The following is a 20,299-nucleotide window of genomic DNA, read 5'->3' as shown; positions in this document are numbered from 1 at the left end:
CAAGATGTTAAAAAAAGCATTAAGTAATTGAAGACAGGAAGTCCTCGGTTAATTATTTAGAGGTGTTATCAATGCTTTAAGTAAACTGAAGCATTTTCTGCTATCTCACTGAGCTGAATACCATGGGGACGAAGGAGTAGCAGCCATCATCTTCTCATATTCGCTAATGCAAACAGCGCATGGCAGCTTGTCAATAAAAGACCTTTTCATATCATTTATTACTAAACACATCCACCATCCTGTACAGAACAATTTGGACATCAGTTATGGCATTGTTTCACTTTGGGCTACCTCTACATTATACATGGGCCTCCTAATGTGAGTTTAGGAATAGAAGAAAGGATTAACTAAATAATTAAGGCCACTGAGAAAAAAAATGAATTAGTCGTGTCCTGTTTAGCATCAAGTATAATAAGGGCCTATGTGTCTCTTAACTCTGGAAAACTATTTTCAAAATAATTAATTAGAAATTACTCATCATTGCATTTCATTTAAAAGGAAAAACCCACCAGCATTAAATTAGCAAGGAAAGAATAATTTACTTTCCTTTCTCATCTTCCTAGAAGTTAATGAAAACTTTGTGTGCTAAATAGAACAAACCCTAACAATGCTGGTTGTAGCAGAAAATGTAAGACTAACGTTATACTGAAACAAATACCTTACACTTGACCTTGGAAAAAGAGAAAACATACTTTAACCACCAGTACAACAAAACATAGAAATTCTTTGTAAGGGATTTTATTTTTAGATAACTCGGCTATATGTTCCCATATTATCTTTGCTCTCGTAGTAATTATCACATTTTATTCTAATAGCCTTTCCTCTTGTCTCTGTTCCACAATTAGTAATAAGTAATGCTTTTTAAGTACAGAGACAGTAGCTTCCTGTTTGCCATTGTGTTCCTGGTACCTATCACAGTACTTAATATATTCAAAAAATGTTTGTCGAATGAATAAATACTGAATAGTAAACTAGTATTTGACTACATTCTGTTTTGAATGGAGATAAAAATGCCACTGTCAAACATACTTAAATCACAGACAGATCTGGCAACAAAATTGTGGGGTCCAGTGAGTGCAAAATGAAAATGAAATTGTTCAGAAATCATTAAAATTTCAAGACAACGAAAGCAGAGCATAGAAGTAAGCTCATGTGCTTCCAAGCATGGTACCGTGTTTGATTGCACAGTCGAAGCCCACCGAGCCAACCCTGATCTCCAGCAGTCTGGACTTAACTGCAGTATATGCCTTTAATTAAAACAGATAGCAAGAAAACTAGGATGGTGATAATGTCCTCAAAAAGCTTTGGGAGTTTCTTCTATGGTTGTTTGCAATGCTCCAGGCTGCATTCCCCCTAGTTACTATGTAACTACTGACCACCAAGCATTGGGGACCTGTGAAAATAGAGATAAGAATTTATTTTCTTTTCATTTTTTCAACTCTGAGAACAACTAAATTTGTGCCTGGCCAAAAAAGTAAAAAAAAAAAGGAAAAGAAAAGTTAGCATCAACTACTTTTTCGCGTTTTAAAACCTGCCTAATGATAAAATATTAAGGCCAAAGAGCTATAATTGATAGCTACCTAGACAATTATATATTTAAAATTCCCCTTAAATCCCAGATATTCCAATGTGCTTTGCCAGATACTAGTTCTGTTTTGTCACTCCAGTTCTGGCCACCCCCTTCCCTCTGCAATGTCCTCATTGTCTCAAGTTTGAGCAACATCAGATTTTGCTGCCACCTGACATCACATTTTGTTTTTAGAGAAGTCTGCCCGGAAATGCAGAGAAGAATCCTCAGACTAGCATAACACTGAACTTGAAAGAGGAAAAGTATTTATTAAAATATTTATTAAAATACTGTCACTAAAATAAAAAATATATATCAAAAATATAATTAATATATAATATAATATAAAAACATTATATAATATAATATAAAAATAATATTATATTTTTGTTGTTATATTTATTCCAGATATACATCAAGACTATTATTTAGACACCACCAAGGAAAAAGGGTCTTTCCTTGGTGGTGTCTAAATGATAGTCTTAATGCTGATGTATATCTGGAAAGAGAGTCTGCCAAAGAAGTAACTTGTTTAGGAAAGGCATCTTGGGATCAGGAAGATATTGGAGAGAGGGGCCTAAGCTATGGCCCAGAATTTCAAATGAAATATAGAATTAATAATGCAAGTTAGCTTATAGCAAGTAGTCAGAACTAAAAGTCATGAAGTGATCTTACCAGCATGTGCAATGCAAGAGTCCCTTTGTTTTGATGTTTTGATGTTCAGTTCATATGAGGTAGCAACTGAATTCATTAAGCATGAATACAGAAAATGGACAGTACCAATGCTGCTCAAGGGGGGGGCAAGAAATTGGCTTGGGTAAGTGGAATGGGCAGCTGTTGAGATTGTGAAGGATGGTACCATCCAGAAAAGATGACTTTAGCATGTGAGCTCCTGAAATAATCCTTAATCAAATTCTGTAAAACAAATTCTAATTTAAAGGTATCTTAGATGTCTGTAAAATAATTCCATGATGCCTTTGTGTATCAGTTTTGAACATCTAGATTTTCACAAATTATCAGATTGATCTAAGTAGAATGCCGATATGGCTCTGTCCATCACAGTCAAGATCACCAGTGGATGCTGGAAGTTCCTGGGAATCTCAGTAGACAGAGATGCTCTGAAAGGGATCACTTAGTGATCCCTTAGAGATCCCAGGCAAGTGAGGGCAAAAGGAAGCAACATCATTATAGTTGTCTGGGTATATACCCTGGGGCTCATTGTCTTGCGCCAAGAAAGAATTTAGGACACAGACACATGTGGGTGGGTTAAGGAGTGGAAAGTTTAATAGAAGAAAGGAGAGAGGAGAGCAGCTCCTTGTGAGAGAGAGAGAGAGAAAGACAGAGAGAGAGAGAGAGGGACATCCGAAAAGTGGGGAGGTGGCAGGCCACAGCAGATTTTATAGGCAGGCTGGAGAAGGCAGTGTCTGATTTACATAGGGCTCACAGATTGGTTCGATCAAGTATGACATTTACATAGTGTGAGGGGAAGGCTGGTCACCCCACCCTAATCTTATTATGCAAATGGGCCTTCCAGTTGATTGGTTCCGTCTTGTCTGCGCCTTACAGTACAAGTGGCTGACAAGGAGAAGGGAAAACGGAGCCGCCACCTTGAACATGTACAGTCCTTAGTTCCTGCCCACATTCACCCATGCAAGCGCCCAGCTTGTTTGCCTATGTCTGCAGCTCGATTTTACATGCTTGCCCTTTGTTAGAAAATTATTTGGGGCTTTTTACTAAAAAGAAAAGCCTTACCGAGGACTCCCATATCTTTACTATCTGCCTAAGTGATTTCTTCTTAACTCCTGTATCATTAGCAACAGAGACTGAATGTGAGCGTCTGAGGGGCCAGACCACACATCCAGTTTGGGTGAACTAGTGCCAGGACAGATGACTTACCCGCAGGATGGTTATTTACAATAATTTATAAGCACCTAACAAAAACTTTTTAACGTAACTCAGGCCTCTCAGTGCTTGAGCTAATCACTAAACATGCTGATGGAGGAACTCACTGAATTACACATCCTTTAGGACTATTTGGTAATTCTTTAGAACGTAACAGATGACACTGTAGAATAATTGGCTGAATGTTTTGAAGTAACACTTGCTATGTGAAATTATAATGGCTAAAGTGCCTTTTTTTGACTATTTATCAAGAGATTAAAAATTGGAAGCAAGCTGTTCTTTATAGAGTACATCAAATGTAACTTTCATAGACATGGGTTTTGTTTTCCAAATCATATTTTTATGAACTAAAGGCAGACTTTTTGCAGTCCCTTTTAGCACACGTTTACTCTTGAAAGTAATGTTACTTGGAAGTGTAATTGTAATGAGTTTGGTTATATTATGCTTCTTTCCTTTAAAAAAGAACATGATTCCCTGTAGAGAAATTCAGGTAATTTGCAGCCACAGTAATCTTCACTATACGGAAATGTTAAATACTTGGCTTTTCTCCATGCGTTTGCCTTTCTGTATTCTACAACTGCTATTTCCTACTCTTCTAATTCAATGCTGAGCGCTTGAATGATGTTTTCTTTTCTCCTTCTACTCTTCGACTTCAGGATTAAGTTACAGTTGGAACGGTTCCTTTGAGACATCTCTTTATTTCCCTCTTCTCATCCCGATCAATTCATGAGTAGTTTCCAATTGGTGTGCCCTTTTCATTGCCTGTTGCTAATATGTCATATATATCTCATTTTAAGGACTACCGATAGAGGCTTACTTAAAATGACAGCAAATTCCAGTTGAAATGTGTTCATTTTATTGAGTTTTACAGAGTCGTATATATGAAAGGTCATCAGGTTCATGTAAATCATCTGTGCCTGATGGTAGTTGATGCTTTCTTACAGATTATCTGAACCAAGCCTATTAGTAATCCAATCCTCTAACAATATGAAAAATATAAAAACTAAAAGATAGAATATGGTTTTAAATTTTCTAAATTATGGATTTAGATATTGCCTTCCCTTAATCTGTAGGCTTATTAAGCAGTCTCTACTATCATGCCTACAGTTTATAGATATAGAAACTGAGGAACCCAGAAGGCAGAAAACTTCCTTGTAGCCAAGTACTTAGTAAGTAGATGAGTATTAGAACCCAAATAGTCTAATTTCAGACTGCTCTCTTAGCAGAAAACATGACTCAGTATCTCACTACATGACTCATAATAATATTCAAAATGAAAATATTTAAATATATAGTCCCACTTGAATTTTTTATATTACTGGAAATTTCACTGGGCTTTGAGCTATTTATGTCATCGTTTTTGTTATAAGGCTGGGAAGCCTAACCCAGTTGCTCTGGGCCACATTTCTTAGTGTAATTGCCCAAGTTCCAATCCTGGCCTCACCCTTTCTCTTCCTTTCTTTCTTTCTTTCTTTTTTTTTTTTTTTTGACAGAGTCTCGCTACTGTGTCACCCAGGCTGGAGGGTAGTGGCAGGATCTCAGCTCACTGCAACCTCTGCCTCCTAGGTTCAAGCAATTCTCCAGCCTCAGCCTCTCGAACAACTGGGACTACAGGCATGCACCACCATGCCTGGCTAATTTTTGTAGTTGTTTTTTTTTTTAAGTAAAGATGGGGTTTCACTATGTTGGCCAGGCTGGTCTCAAACTCCTGACCTCAGGTGATCCACCTGCCTCATCCTCCCAAAGTGCTGGGACTAGAGGCATGAGCCACCGTACCCGGTCCCAGCCCTTTCTTATCTCTGTGATCATCGGCAATTTCCTCCAACTTTCTGTGCCTTAGCTTCCTTATCTGTATAATGAACAAATAATAGCGTGCACAGCAGAAAGTTAGTGTGGGCATTAATTATATTAACACCCATGAAGTGCACAGAAGAGGGCCAAGTAGTAGTACATGCTCAATAAACTTTTGCTAGTATGTCATTTACATAATCTTATAACTAACTTCCTTGAAAATAACTGCAATTCTCATAAAATATATTTAGTTAATGCATAGAGTCCAATGAAAAGAGAATTAAAAACAAAACAACAAAAACAAAAACATCCTGAGTTTTGTTTGTTGGGTGCTTATTTTCCCTAATTTATAGTTTTTGTGCTGGTGTTTGAACTAAATTCTTTCAACTTTTTATTTTCCGTTTTGAGCAGCGACAATGTATACAATTATGACTTGCCAATTAAAATAATATTTATTTTAATAAAGAGCAGCTGCAATGGTTTCTACCATTTTTATATCTTCTAAATGCTGCTTAATCTTCAGAGGGAGAGCAACCATTGAGTAATTTAAATACTGTTATCTCTAGCTCTTATGTGATGGGAGAACACAGAGCTTGGTATTCAGGCTTGGGTCATCTATATACTCCTTAGTCCAGGTGAAGTCAACACTAAATAAAGTACAAAGCCTGATAGTGGACAAATGACTGGCTTATCCAAGGAAAATGTGAGTTTTGTTATAAAAAGCAGGAACAGACCCTGGAAGGTAAATATGGCAGATGTGAAGTTGCCTGACACACATTAGCAAACATCGTTTGAAATGATCCTAAGTATTTCTACCCTTTGCCCACATGGTCCATTATACTGGCCAGCATAGCTACATTTCAGGGACAGACACAGCTCTTGAGAATAAAGTGCCAATGAATTAGAGTAAAACTGTCATTCTCCCCATATTCACTTGCAGACATGTCTCCCACTCTCATCCTCCTGGTTCTTCAATCTTTGTCTCCTTTCCTCAGTGCACCATGTTGATTCGTTTTGATTTGACAATATGTTTGAACTCCTCTGACTTCTTGACCAAGGTTTTCTGCTCAGTGCTGAGTCTGCCATTCCTCCCTGATTCTAGTACCCCAGTAGCTTCAAGAGAAGGATATTCCTTCCACTAGCCCTACCCCCATATCCTGCTAGATGAACCTGCCCCATTTAATGTAAACAACTGTAGCAAACTCCTTTGATGCACTTTCCTCCCTCTATCAAAAATCCTTAAGGTGCTGGATGCTCTACTGTTGTACCATGCCTAAACACCTGCCTTCTCAAATTCTAGGCTGTAAGTAAAATGGAGACTCCTCAACTTGCTGCAGAAAGGCTTTGTCAAGAAATGACAATTTATATTTTTATATACATTAATTTTCCTTTCAACTACAATTCTCATTACAAATACTCTCAATCCTCTAATCAACCTTAGCAAATCTCTGTGATTATGAATTTTCTTTTTTCCCTAATGCCCATCCTAAAATATTTAACAGTCACTGCATGTCTGAAATCAGACCAGCCAGGACCACAATGAGGTAGATAACTGAGGCCATTGTTTTGGTCAGAATATTCCAGAAAAAAATTTAAATATCTGTTTACTTTTAGCTACCATATTTACATCTGGCATTCAGTAAAAAATCTAGAAAATACATATTGCCCACCAATTATATTAATTTCTGTTATTTTATTAATATTCTGCAACTAAAAAAAAAATCTCCAACTAAATGAAATCAATGCTGTGGACAGGGATACCAATGGAATTATGAGGAAGGACCTTTTTGGTCAGGTCACATGGTGATAGACGTCATAGCCACATATCCCTGCAATCCTTATGGGACACTATGGTGGGCATGCTTTTCTTTAAGCAATATTTGTTCAAAATTGAATGCCTAAAAATGGGCACTATAGGGGAAAATGACCTCCCAAAAAGACTCACTCAGTGATACCGTTTCTACTCTCAAAGGGCTTATATTCTAAATGGGGAAAATAAGATATTCAGGTAAAATGGTATCACACTGGTCAAGACCCTTTTTGTTAGTAAAGAGAGTGAAAGGGAGACATTGTCAAGCTAAATGAGTTTGCCACTGCAACCTCTGAGTTTCATTCTTGAATGTTCCCTTCCATTATTTTGAGCTCTACATTTTGTAATCTTAGCATTTTCCCATAAGCTTTTATCAAACATATGTGGCTTGGGTATGGCTTAGATCTTTAGTCATATTCTTCATCTGTAAATCAGGTAAATATCAAAATTATGTAAATCCTCCAAAGCAACCAAATGGAAGATTATAATCAAATAAGTGCCTACATCTTATCACTAAGTTGATAAGAAAATACAGAGGGCTCTTAAGCTAAACCTTGGAGCAGCTCCAGCTGCAGAACATTATTGCTTTAGCAGAGAACCCAGACTACTGCTCTCATTATAAATGGATGAGATCGGTAATTTTTTCATTCATTTAACAAACGCACACTTTGTGCCTGTCACAATCCTAAGGATACAGATAGGCAAAACAAAGTTGTTGTTCTTTCAGAGCATAGATCTAAAGCGGGAGGCAAATAACAGATAAGCAAGAGACACAGCAAACATCAGAGACGGTTGAAGGCTATGAAATAAGAAAATTATGTGAGAGGATAAAAAGTGATTTGTGGATTGTTTAGATAAAGTGGTCAAAATTTTTTTAAATGTAGTATTTGAGGAGAAATCTGCATAAAAAGACAAAGTGACACTCTGAAGGAACAGTCATTCCACCAAAAGAACAAAATATGTGAAAACATAGCTCAAAATTCGTGAAAAAAATAAGCATAACAATCATTGGATTCATCTGTAACTTAGTTCAATTATTTAACAAATAGGCTAAGTCCTGTTGTTTTAAAATACTATTTTTTTCCCAAAGAGAGCTTTGGCGTTGTTTGAACTTTCCCAAGAGTCAAGGGAGAGATGTCTTGTAAGCCTCAATATCCTCCTTGTTGAATGCTGCTGAGCTTTAAAGTTGCTTCTGCTAGAATGAAATACTACTTTGAGTGTCCTATTTCATCTTCTCCTGTCTGCTAGATGCTATAATGATTCCCCATTTTACAGATCAGTAGACCAAGGCAAAGAGAAGCTAAGTAACTCTAACAAGGTCACCAGCCACGCACAGAGCAGCGAAATCTAACAATATACAACTTCTATTTTAGACGGATTGTCAGTCTTTTCTCCCTGAAAACGTACTGAACAATTACCACACTGCATCATATTCTGAATACAAAAGAAGTAATAAGCACCATCTCTTCTCCAAATTAGCCTTAATCTATGTGTAAAGACAAAATCAACACACCTCAACAAAGGGCATATTAGGTACAGTGCAAAGTTTAAAAACAAAAGTGTTGGTTAGTGTTAATATGAGCTGAATATGGCTTGGGGCAAGAAAATGTTGAATCTAACCTTCTTTGTATTTTCCTGCCCCTATTTATATAAGAAGCAATTGCAGAGACTGGGGTGGTTAGCCTGGAGAAGAGAAGACTCAGGGGGGATTTGATAACTGTCTACAAACATTTGAAGAACTGTCATGTGGAAAAGAAATTAGATTTGTTCTATATGTCCCCAGGGGCGAAAGCGATAGAAAAATTTCATCACAATATAAGGAAGGACTTTCAAACAAAATAAGGATAACTCTAGGGCTCTCTAAAGATGAAATGGGCTCTTTGAGAGACGGAGTGCTCTGATCCTATAGACGGGACAGCCTCTTCAATGACATCTTGTATAGGGAATCAAGAGAAGGGTGGATGGTTCACATGAATTTTAAGGTCTCTTCTATGGCTGAGAATTTACTACTTTATTAGTGATAAATGAAATTTTGCTCAATACTTAACCTCTTGTGGTGTTCAGAACTTCTTTAAAGAGTGTTTTAGAGAGTACTCTTAAATGTTTTGGCTATCATGTCTACAACTCTGCATGTTACTTCTGGTGCTTAATTGATAATGAATAATCCTCTTAAGGTGCACTTTATTTCTTGCTTGCTTTTTCTAGGTCTCCAGCCATACACCAACTACAGTTTCACGCTTACGGCTTGTACATCTGCTGGGTGCACTTCAAGCGAGCCTTTTCTAGGTCAGACACTGCAGGCAGCTCCTGAAGGTAATGAAACAATAACCATGGTTTGAGCGAAGAAATTTTCACATAGCATTTTGAGGTGGAATCTGTAAACTTCATAACAAATAAGGAAGAGGCAATAAAATTGATAGGTACAAAATAAAATAGTATTCTAGGTTCCCATTCTTCAGGCTTGATTCATGTAGGTGTAGCTTCCCAAGGTCAGTTCGCTTTCAATTCTTTAAACTTTATAGAGTTGATTTTTTGTGGAAGGAAGAATTATTGAAATTTTGCAAAAACTCAGATGTTAAACAAATATTTTGGGAACATCTAATATATAATAAGCACCATGCTCACTGCTGAAGTTGTTTAAAATATTCTCTGCCCTCAAGACTGACAATCAAGTAGAAGTGATAGGAGAAAGATCTGTATGAAGAGAGAAAATCTGAAAGTTCGTGTTAAGAGAGAACAAATGAATAGAGTGCTGAGGCTGGCCTGAAGAGGAAGAGATAATAACCCATCATTGACATCAAGAAAGGCTTTATGGAGCAGATGACTTCCGAGATGGACCACAGGAAACAAGAATTTCGACAAATGAACAGTGATGTACAGAGATGTACAATCAGACACAGCTGGGAGGAATGTAAGATGGAATCATCACCTTAGAAGGCAAATTGGAAATGTCTATTACATTTAAATTGTTAATTTCCCATGATGCAGCCATTCTATTTTCATCATTTATGCCAGAAACTGTGCCACACTGCTCAAGGAGGCATGCACCAGGATGTTTATTGAAGCATTTATTTTGTTTAATAACAAAATGTTGGGAGCAATTTTAATGTTTATGAGTAGGAGAATTGCTAAATAAATTCAGCTATTCTCATATTGTGGAATTCCATGCACCAGTATAAAGAATGAGATGATCAGTTCATACAAAGAGGAAGTTATGACATTATGTTAATGTATAAGAACAAACTGAGAAAATGACATTTATTGTTAATGGTTAATAAATAAATGCATTTAAAAATCCAGGAAGTATACACACCAACTGATAGCAATGGTTACCCATGTGTTTGGAGGTGGGATGGGTGGTGTCATTTACTTTCAAAAGGAAAATATACTCAGTGGCATGTATTAGTGATCAACTATTTATTTTGTTAATCTTCATTATCTGCCTATTTTTCATATGGGGAAACCAAGGCATAAATAAGTTTCTAAACAGAAATGCAATGTTAATTACCACCCTATACTCCTGAACTACTTGTCCATTACTCTTCTAATGAAAGGGATTGTTGTACCTCCGAATATTAGACCTGAACTTCCTACCAGTAAATGGGGAATAAAATGGAAAATTCCACATATGGGGCATATGGCTCCTCACCAGGAATTCACTAATGATGTTTTCTATATAAAGAATGTTTCATGTCAAAAAGCTTAGTGTTCCTTTGAAAGGAAGAAACCAGCAGTGGATTTTTTGGAAAGGTAAACTATCAAATGGATACTTTGATGATAATGGATAATTTCTAAAGGATCTATCAACCAGATTTGGCTGAAACTCAAGCCTGATAAAATAACAGAATCTCTTGTTCCATTTCTGTCTACCAAATTCATATATTTAAATTCATTGGAAATATGAAAATTTCCCAACAAAATTTCTTAAAAGGACTTACATTTTATGACTTAAAAATTGTAGCTTTCAACAGTGCAGGGTAATATGATATGAGAAATGCCCTTGATTTCTTTTTTTTTAACTGTATGTACCTTTCCTTTAACACAAATAATTATGCAAAGAAATAATAAACGAAATGGACTTTCCTCTGCAGAAGAAACATGGATTTAGGGCCATTTTCTGGCTGAATAAGTGCCATTTATATATAACCCATACATGAAATAAATATAGTGTGAATGCTTAACTTGGGAACACCTTAGCAATCACATTAAGTTCTGTTGTTTTACTGTAACATGAAAACAAGTATACCACTTTAAATTATCCACCCAGACATAACTAATTATAAAATGCCATTTTTGAAGTACATCAGAAATAATTTGAAGATCTCATATTTGAGTATTTTAAGTGGACATGGAAAGAATTAAAAGAAGTGTTTATGCATAGCCAACGCAACCTGAACTCTTTTCATTGGCCTCCCATTTTCAATCTAAGAAAAAGTCAATGTACGTTACAACCTCATTGATAAGTTGGACACAGTTCTCTACAGTTTTATCCTCATAGAAAACTGTGTACCTGTACCTTTAGTCAAATAACAGCAAGATTTTGAATTGAATTATTACTCTTTTTTTCTACAGTTACTGCCATCCACGTGAGTTCTAATTCATTTTAGAGATAAATCATGCAAAATTGCAGACATACTTTCCTCTAGCACTGATAATGTGGAAAGAGAAAGGAAAAGAAGACCCAGTATTTTTCAGTTCATTCCAGATTCCTCTTCCTCTGCCCTTCTTTTAATGTTTACACACCCTTGGTTTTTTCCTCTGCTTTTTACACTGTAACACCCAGGCTCTTCTGGAATTCTCAAGTACTGGCTTTATCTCCTAATGAAGGCTGAGAGCTACCAAATACTAAAGCTCTCACCAAAGCTGTGCTTATGGATTTAAATCCTATGTATTTACTGGTCTACTAAATGTTTATATTTAGGTGTTTTTCAAAAACTTTAACCTCAGTACTTCACCACTTAATTCTTCCACTCCACTTTACTCCTCAACTTGCTTTTCTTCTCTCAAATACTACCACCTACCTATCACCTAAGCCCAAAGCTTGACATTCTTGATGGCTCCCTTTTCCATATGTAATACATAATTCTTTATAAAATCTAATTCGTTTTAAATCTTAAGGATTTTTTTTAAATTGTTCTTCTTTCCCATCCCTTTTAACACTGCCTTAGTTCAGATCCTTATAGCTATAGGAAGAGAAGTTCTCTGGATCCTCCTAACTAGGCTCCCTTCCTTCCTCTAGTCATTTTTCCTCTTTCTCACATCCCACATCCTGATTCTTTTTCCTATTTTGACAAAATAAGAATATGTCATATTATTCACCTCCATAAAATCCCATTTCCTTCCAGGAAGACATACATCCATATCTCCTTAGCAAAGCAACATGGAACCCTCAAGTTCTAACTTCCATCAATTTTTTAAGGCTTTCAGTCTTCCCCGCATGCCTTGCAATGCACCAGCCATGCCAAGGTATGTGCAGTCCTGCCATCCTTGCCCATATTTCTAGGACTTTTTGTGGGTTCCCCTCAGCCTGAACTCCCTTTCCCTACATCCTCACTCAGTTAACACCCCCCTTTTCAAACCTTGGTTCACGCATCTCCCCTTCTGGAAATCTTCCACTACAACCACCTACTTCCTACCCATCTCCAATTCTCCCCACAGTCTGTGTCAGGTTACCCTTTCTAAGTGTTCTAACAGCTACTGTGCTTCCTTCTCTTAAAGCATGTATCATACTGGAGTACAACTTTTTATCGACTCAACTTTATTCACTATGATACATAAACTCCATGAAGGATAAGAATAAGTCTTTTTCTTCATATGCCCAGTGCCCAACACAGAAAATGACACAAAGTCAGGTAGAATGTTGAGTGAATAAATTAACAAATACAAATAGTCCAGAATTCAGTGCATCGCTGACGTTAGCTAATACAAGATTGGTTCCTATCACCAGATTTCAGGAGAAAAACAATCCACAATAAATGCTGGGAATTTTGAATTGGAATGAAGATTTGTAGGGACAGGAGAAGTGGGTAATATGGCATGCAACTCAAGATAAATTTAAAACAAATACAGTAGACATGTTCTACTGGTCGTCATTGTGTAAAGAGGCCCACCAAGGTTTAATTCTACCTTTCCCCTTTTAACCTCGCAGCTAGTTTACCCCACCCCATCCTCCTAGGTTACTTCCCTCCCTACTATTAATTTCTTTCACTTGAACTGCCTCAATTTGCTCCCTTATTATACAGAATAGGTTCTTCTGGTTTCACCTGAGACTTAGGCTGGGGTTACATGGTGAAGGGGACAAATTCTCCACCTCAGACTCACTCATTAATATATCTCACCAAAGATTGTCTTACTCTAGCAAAGATTTCTTGCAGCTGCCAAGATAACGATGTCCCCATATCACCATCCAAGTAAAAATGCAGCACTTTCTAGCTATATATACATTTGAACTCCATCTTATCAATCAAACCAATGGACATGGAGTTATTACCAACTTGAAAAGAGCTTTTGCCAGCCGGTATAAATAATAAACTCAACTTTTACCTAAAAGTTGAAACAAACCCCAAATTATGTTTCATTTTATTTTATTAGCTCCTCCACATCCACAGGCTTTATTGACTGGTTCAAATCAGAAACCAAGCAATAGCCATTCTAGTACCTTGGTGATTTTTAATACATCATTCAAGGTGAAAAAGATATAACTGCAGGAAGCAGATTATGAATTAAGATTTTATACTTTATCTTTTGAATCAACAAATTAATATCACATTTAAATCAAAACTCTGATTGGTTGAAATCATCTAGCAGCTGTTGGCAGAGAAACCCACGTATAAATGTGTACTATGATTTGTGAATTTTTCCAAATACCTAGAACAGAGCAGACTCTCAGAACAAAATGAACTAGTTTCTCCTCAGGAATATATTGCTCCTTAGAAAGTTGGGATGTTTAAGACATTTTTGAAATCTATCTTACTTCTTTCAGGATGCTGCTAAATAAGTTGCATTTTGTTCTTCTGAAAATTTTTCTTCTAAAAGTGTCAAAATCTTATCCTCTGCAGAGTAACTTACACGGGAGATACAATCAAGCAAAAGCTATTGATTATGGGGAACTTAATATTGAAGTGAGTTTTTTTTTATCTCCAGAAGAGATTTACAGTGTCTAATCAGAGTATAACTAGATGACAACATAAAGTGGTAGGACTGAATGCTGCCACGTAGGCCAGAGCCAATAAAATGTGGGACCATATGGGTCATAAAAATAAATTGGGATTATATTATATGAATAAATTCAAAAGGGTTATATGGTTCATAAAGATGACACTGGCTTACATATTCACTTTATACACTTTTATAAAGATTCCAATGGAATGTGGAAGGCCAAGATTTCGACACGGAGGCAAGTTTAGAAGCTATGACAGGAGTTTATGAGAGAGAGAAATGTGGCTTGGACCAGGAGAAGTGAAAGTAAAGATACAGGGAAGTATACATTATAGAATCTTCTGGGCTTGATGTTAGATACAATTCGGGGGTATGAAAGGTGAAAGTCTCAAGGATCATTATTTTTGTGTGTTTTGTCCAAGAAAATGGATAGATGGACAAGATAGGGAGGTACATAGATTGTAGACAGGAAAAACAAGAGTTCTGTTTTGCATGTTTTTAGTTTTTGATATATCATCAGTCATCCAAATGGAGGTGTCAAGCAAGCAGTTGGATTCTTGAGTCTGACACTCAGAAGAGAGTTTCAATCTAGAGATATGCCTTTGGGGGTCTTCAGCATATGCATATTTAAAACCCATACTGAATGGAGATCACCTGGGAAGCCAGTGTTGGAAGAGAAGAAAAGAGAAAAAAAAGAAAAAGAGAAAGGAAGAAAGAAAAGCAGAGAGGAGAGAGAGAACAGAGCATACTGCTCTGAGGCATTACATCCTTTCAAGGTCCAGGAGGGGAAGAGATCCCAGTAAATGAGGCCAGAGGCATAGCCAGAGAGGAAAAGAGAAGAAAGTGTCACACTGATGTGCAAGAAGAAGGGAAAGTGCACTCATTTGTTGAATTGTATAATTCAGGTAAATACTCAATTATGCTTACTTTCACATATTCCAGGTAAATTGTATTAAAAAGTTTGAAATACCCAGATGATCTCTCAGGCCTTGATTTAAAATACGCTCAGAGTGACAACCAAGGCAGAGAAATTATCCACTGCCAGTTGTCTGAAATTCACTTTCCAAAGGCAATTCAAAAATAAAATAATCAAAGTAATAAAAATATATTTACACCAATTATGTATTTTTGTTCCTTACAGTTAGATGTTTTTTTAAAATCAACAGAAAAAATATCACAGTTCATGGGGGGATGGTGTGACTTTTGGTACACTGTTTATTTTATCCTAACAATAAAACCTCATTGCGTTATTCTTGCCAGGAGTTTGGGTGACACCTCGACACATTATCATCAATTCTACAACAGTGGAATTATATTGGAGTCTGCCAGAAAAGCCCAATGGCCTCATTTCTCAATATCAATTGAGTCGTAATGGAAACTTGCTTTTCCTGGGTGGCAGTGAGGAGCAGAAATTCACTGATAAAAACCTGGAGCCCAATAGCAGGTAAACTAAAAGAAAACTTTACCAATCATACAGCAGGATTTGTACATTTCTCTGGTTTGATAAGAAATGCATGTCCCACTGAAAGTTGTTAAATTGTGTAATTAACTTCCTCATTTATTGGCCATTCAATAACTGATGAAAGTGCTAAATCATTTAGTCTTTAGACTACATGAAATTTCTTAAAAATATAAATAATTCGTCTTCTGTTTGACATAGAAGCATGAGAATTTTTAAATATACAAAATACGTGAAGTATTAAACTTCAAAAATTATCAAATTATCTTCAAACACATGCATCCTTGAACTAGCAATAAAAGAGGTGTAAAGAGTTTTGTTTTCCATCAACTCTCTTTTCTTCTTGTACAATGTTTCTCTACTTGCTACACTACATACAGTTCTGAGTAGTTTTAAAGGAAAAAGTTCCACATATTTGCATTTCATTCCCATTCATTTCTCAGCAGAGACAAAAACGTATCTCAAATCAACAGATGTTTTATTGTAGAAAGTAGAGATCAATTTGTTTGAGTTCATTGCCCTTTGTCAATTTGTCAAACAAATTTACAAGAAAAAAACAAACAACCCCATCAAAAAGTGGGCAGAGGACATGAACAGACACTTCTCAAAAGAAGACATTTATGCAGCCAAAAAACACATGAAGAAATGCTCATCATCACTGGCCATCAGAGAAATGCAAATCAAAACCACAGTGAGATACCATCTCACACCAGTTAGAATGGCCATCATTAAAAAATCAGGAAACAACAGGTGCTGGAGAGGATGTGGAGAAATAGGAACACTTTTACACTGTTGGTGGGACTGTAAACTAGTTCAACCATTGTGGAAGTCAGTGTGGCGATTCCTCAGGGATCTCGAACTAGAAATACCATTTGACCCAGCCATCCCATTACTGGGTATATACCCAAAGGACTATAAATCATGCTGCTATAAAGACACATGCACACGTATGTTTATTGCGGCACTATTCACAATAGCAAAGAGTTGGAACCAACCCAAATGTCCAACAACGATAGACTGGATTAAGAAAATGTGGCACATATACACCATGGAATACTATGCAGCCATAAAAAATGATGAGTTCGTGTCCTTTGTAGGGACATGGATGAAACTGGAAAACATCATTCTCAGTAAACTATCGCAAGGACAAAAAACCAAACACCGCATGTTCTCACTCATAGGTGGGAATTGAACAATGAGAACTCATGGACACAGGAAGGGGAACATCACGCTCCGGGGACTGTTGTGGGGTGGGGGGAGGGGGGAGGGACAGCATTAGGAGATACACCTAATGCTAAATGACGAATTAATGGGTGCAGGAAATCAACATGGCACATGGATACATATGTAACAAACCTGCACATTGTGCACATGTACCCTAAAACCCTAAAGTATAATAAAAAAAAAAAAAAAAGGAAAAAAAAAAAAAAAGAAAGTAGAGATCAATTTCATTTTATTGTAAGGAATAGCAGATCAATTTAAAAACATCTTTCTCTAAACATGTTTCCCTGAACTCCAACCCATTTAAAAATGGGGAAGATTAATTTGAATCCTCCACAATCCACCAGCACTCTCCAAGACTTTCCTGAAATCTTCAAGAAAAGCTATGAATTACTAGCAGGTTAAAAATAAATTTGAGAGCAGCTGAAATTACAATGGCTTGGGAACAATGTTCCCTATGCAAGAAAAACTACCAAGTCAAGTTTCTGGAAAGGGGGCAAATAATTTGCAATTTGTCACAAATTTAGGAATAAGCAATTGATACAAAAACTAGTAATCATTGTTCAAGTCTCTTGTGCATGGCCTTATCGCAATTCTTCTTTCTTTTTAAATATAGATACACTTACAAGTTAGAAGTCAAAACTGGAGGTGGCAGCAGTACTAGTGATGATTACATTGTTCAAACACCTCTGTCAACACCAGAAGAAATCTATCCTCCATATAATATCACAGTAATTGGGCCTTATTCTATATTTGTAGCTTGGATACCACCAGGTAAAAAAAAAAGAAGTGTGTGTGTGTATGTGTGTGTGTGGGGGTGGGTGGGTGTGTGTGTGTGTAAACATTTTAAAGGAATTAATTCAAGATAAGAATGGAACTGCTAATTTAGTAAATCGGAAAGACATAGTTGGTCTCCTGGATAAATATGAACAGAATAATCTATACCACACTTCTAAGTGTATAGATGCATGAGTACATACATACGTACATAGAGATATAGGTATCTAGATGTCAATGTTGATATATAAGTATATATACCTTTCTATGAAAGCAACACTTTCAAGTACAAGAAACTAAAAATCTTTTTACTCATCTATTTTTTTTTTTTGAGACAGAGTTTCACTCTTGTTGCCCAGGCTGGGGTGCAATGGCACAATCTCGGATCACCACAACCTCCGACTCCTGGGTTCAAACAATTCTCCTGCCTCAGGCTCCTGAGTAGCTGGGATTACAAGCATATGCCACCAGGCCTGGCTAATTTTGTATTTTCTTTAGTAGAGACGGGGTTTCTCCATGTTGGTCAGGCTGGTCTCGAACTCCAGACCTCAGGTGATTCACCCGCCTCAGCCTCCCAAAGTGCTGGGATTACAGGCATGAGCCACCGCGCCCGGCTTACTCTTCTGTATATCCAATGCAAGTCATATAGGTCAGAATTACCTTGAACATTCATTTCCACAGGACTCCTGAGATTGGATCATTGACATTATACCATTCCTTTTATATTATATCAGTGAATGGGGAGTTTGGAAAGACAGTTGTTCACTCCGCCCGTGTACCTTGGGTTGTGACCACTTATGGTAGCTGCATTTTTCCTCTGTAAGCTGAATAGCCTTCATTGAGCCATTTAGTCATTATTGGGTTGCCTTGTGACTTAGTGCAATATTGTATTTTCAGGTAAGCACCATCCTCAGGTAAAATCCTGACTGCATCAATACTGTGGAGTAAAGAGTAGAGTGAGAAAGGATATATGGAGGACTTTTCTTTCCAAGTAAAATTTAAAATTTAAATTAAAAAATATATGACTTTATTTTTAATATCTAGTCTTAAGATGAAATTGTGACACACCCTTTTTCTCCCCGTCAGAACAAGTTTAGCCACAGTTCAACATGGCACCAAATAGTTAATAGCCATTTGGGCCATCAGTAGATCCATTCCATAACATAATTAGCAGAGGCCTGTTTTTATTCAATTGAACAATCAAAACAGGTACTACTGTGTAGCTATAAAGATAGTGTAAAGGCCTAATACATAAAACTTAAGTTCTTATAGACCAACACCTTCTGCTATAAACTAAGATCAAAGAGAAAAGGTTATTTTCCCCCAAAATTCAGAAGAAATTTTACAAAGAGCTTTATAAGCAAAGAAAAATATGTTGCTCTAAGATATTAAATGTACATGATTTCACCCACTTTTGTTTTAAAATAAATGTGCAACATATTAAACAAAATATAAAGGAATAATTAATAGTGGCAGAATGCATCACAAAGTGCTATAATCTTTATGTTTTAAGAGCATAGATATTCTTGAACTCTGTTCTTAATTTCACTAGGGGAAAAGACATATCTTCTGCTGTGGGAAATATACAAATTTACAGCCCCCTTTACAGAATTTATTTCTACATTCCTTTAATTTTATTTATTTATTTATTTATTTATTTATTTATTTATTTATTTTGAGACTGGGTCTCTCTCTCTCTGTCACCCAGGCTGGAGTGCAGTGGTGCCATCTCAGCTCACTGCAACCTCCGCCTCCCAGGTTCAAGTCATTCTCCTGCCTCCGCCTCCCAAGTAGCTGGGACTACAGGCACACAAAACCATGCCCGGCTAATTTTTGTATTTTTAGTAGAAACGGGGTTTCACCATGCTGGCCAGGCTGTTCTCGAACTCCTGACTTCATGGTCCGCCCACCTTGGCCTCCCAAAGTGCTGGGATTACAGGCATGAGCCACTGCACCTGGCCACGATTTTTTAGCATATTTCTCCTTGGCATTGTTATTGTGCTGTTGTGTTTTTGCACCACAAAATAAAATGAAGCTGGATAGAGCAAATCTAAGACCAGATTTAGCCTATTGACAAGAAAGTTTTAGATTCAGACCAGGGTCTTCTGCAATCCAAATTCTCCAAGAAGAATAAGGGAAATTTCAGGGTGATGAGCAAAGTTGATGATTTCTTCGCCATATGACTGGGAAGTCCCATGGTTTATCAAAATATCTGTTATTTTAACATTATTACACATAACAGTTGCCATTGCTAATCTGAAGACTTCATGCTCAGTATGGATTTGAAAATATCTTTATTTTATGACTATGCAAGTAAGACAAATGAAAAAGCCAATATTCATATTCCAATACTCCCACCTATTAGCTGAACTTAAACGGTCTCTAGGCCTCAATTTTCTCCATCTGTGAAGTGGAGATAATGATGATACCTACATGTAGGCAGGTAGGGTTGTTGTAAAGATTAAATGAAGTAATTTATATAATAAATACATTATCTAGTTCTGTATAATATTCTATAGATACTAATGGTGATTGTTTAAAGAATTATTTTTTGTCTTTAATTGCTCATTTTTAAAACGTATTTGTTCCAACATTTGCTGGGTCTCAAAGCCCC

At 36.7% G+C, this 20,299-nt stretch overlaps 1 protein-coding gene across 1 annotated transcript in view; it reads left to right on the top strand.

Annotated features, from left to right (window-relative positions):
- The window catches only part of USH2A (usherin), an 801,829-nt gene that overhangs the window by 642,589 nt on the left and 138,941 nt on the right, over nt 1–20,299 (top strand). Inside the window, exons 57-59 of the mRNA XM_055233796.2 lie at nt 9,276–9,383; nt 15,489–15,672; nt 17,525–17,682. Of these exons, the coding sequence (XP_055089771.1) occupies nt 9,276–9,383; nt 15,489–15,672; nt 17,525–17,682 (450 nt within the window). The remainder of the gene's footprint in view (nt 1–9,275; nt 9,384–15,488; nt 15,673–17,524; nt 17,683–20,299) is intronic.

Source organism: Symphalangus syndactylus, chromosome 19, assembly GCF_028878055.3.
Source record: "Symphalangus syndactylus isolate Jambi chromosome 19, NHGRI_mSymSyn1-v2.1_pri, whole genome shotgun sequence".
Taxonomy (NCBI): Eukaryota; Metazoa; Chordata; class Mammalia; order Primates; family Hylobatidae; genus Symphalangus; species Symphalangus syndactylus.
Note: the sequence above shows the minus strand (reverse complement) of the source record. Positions and strands in the feature narration are given on the sequence as shown.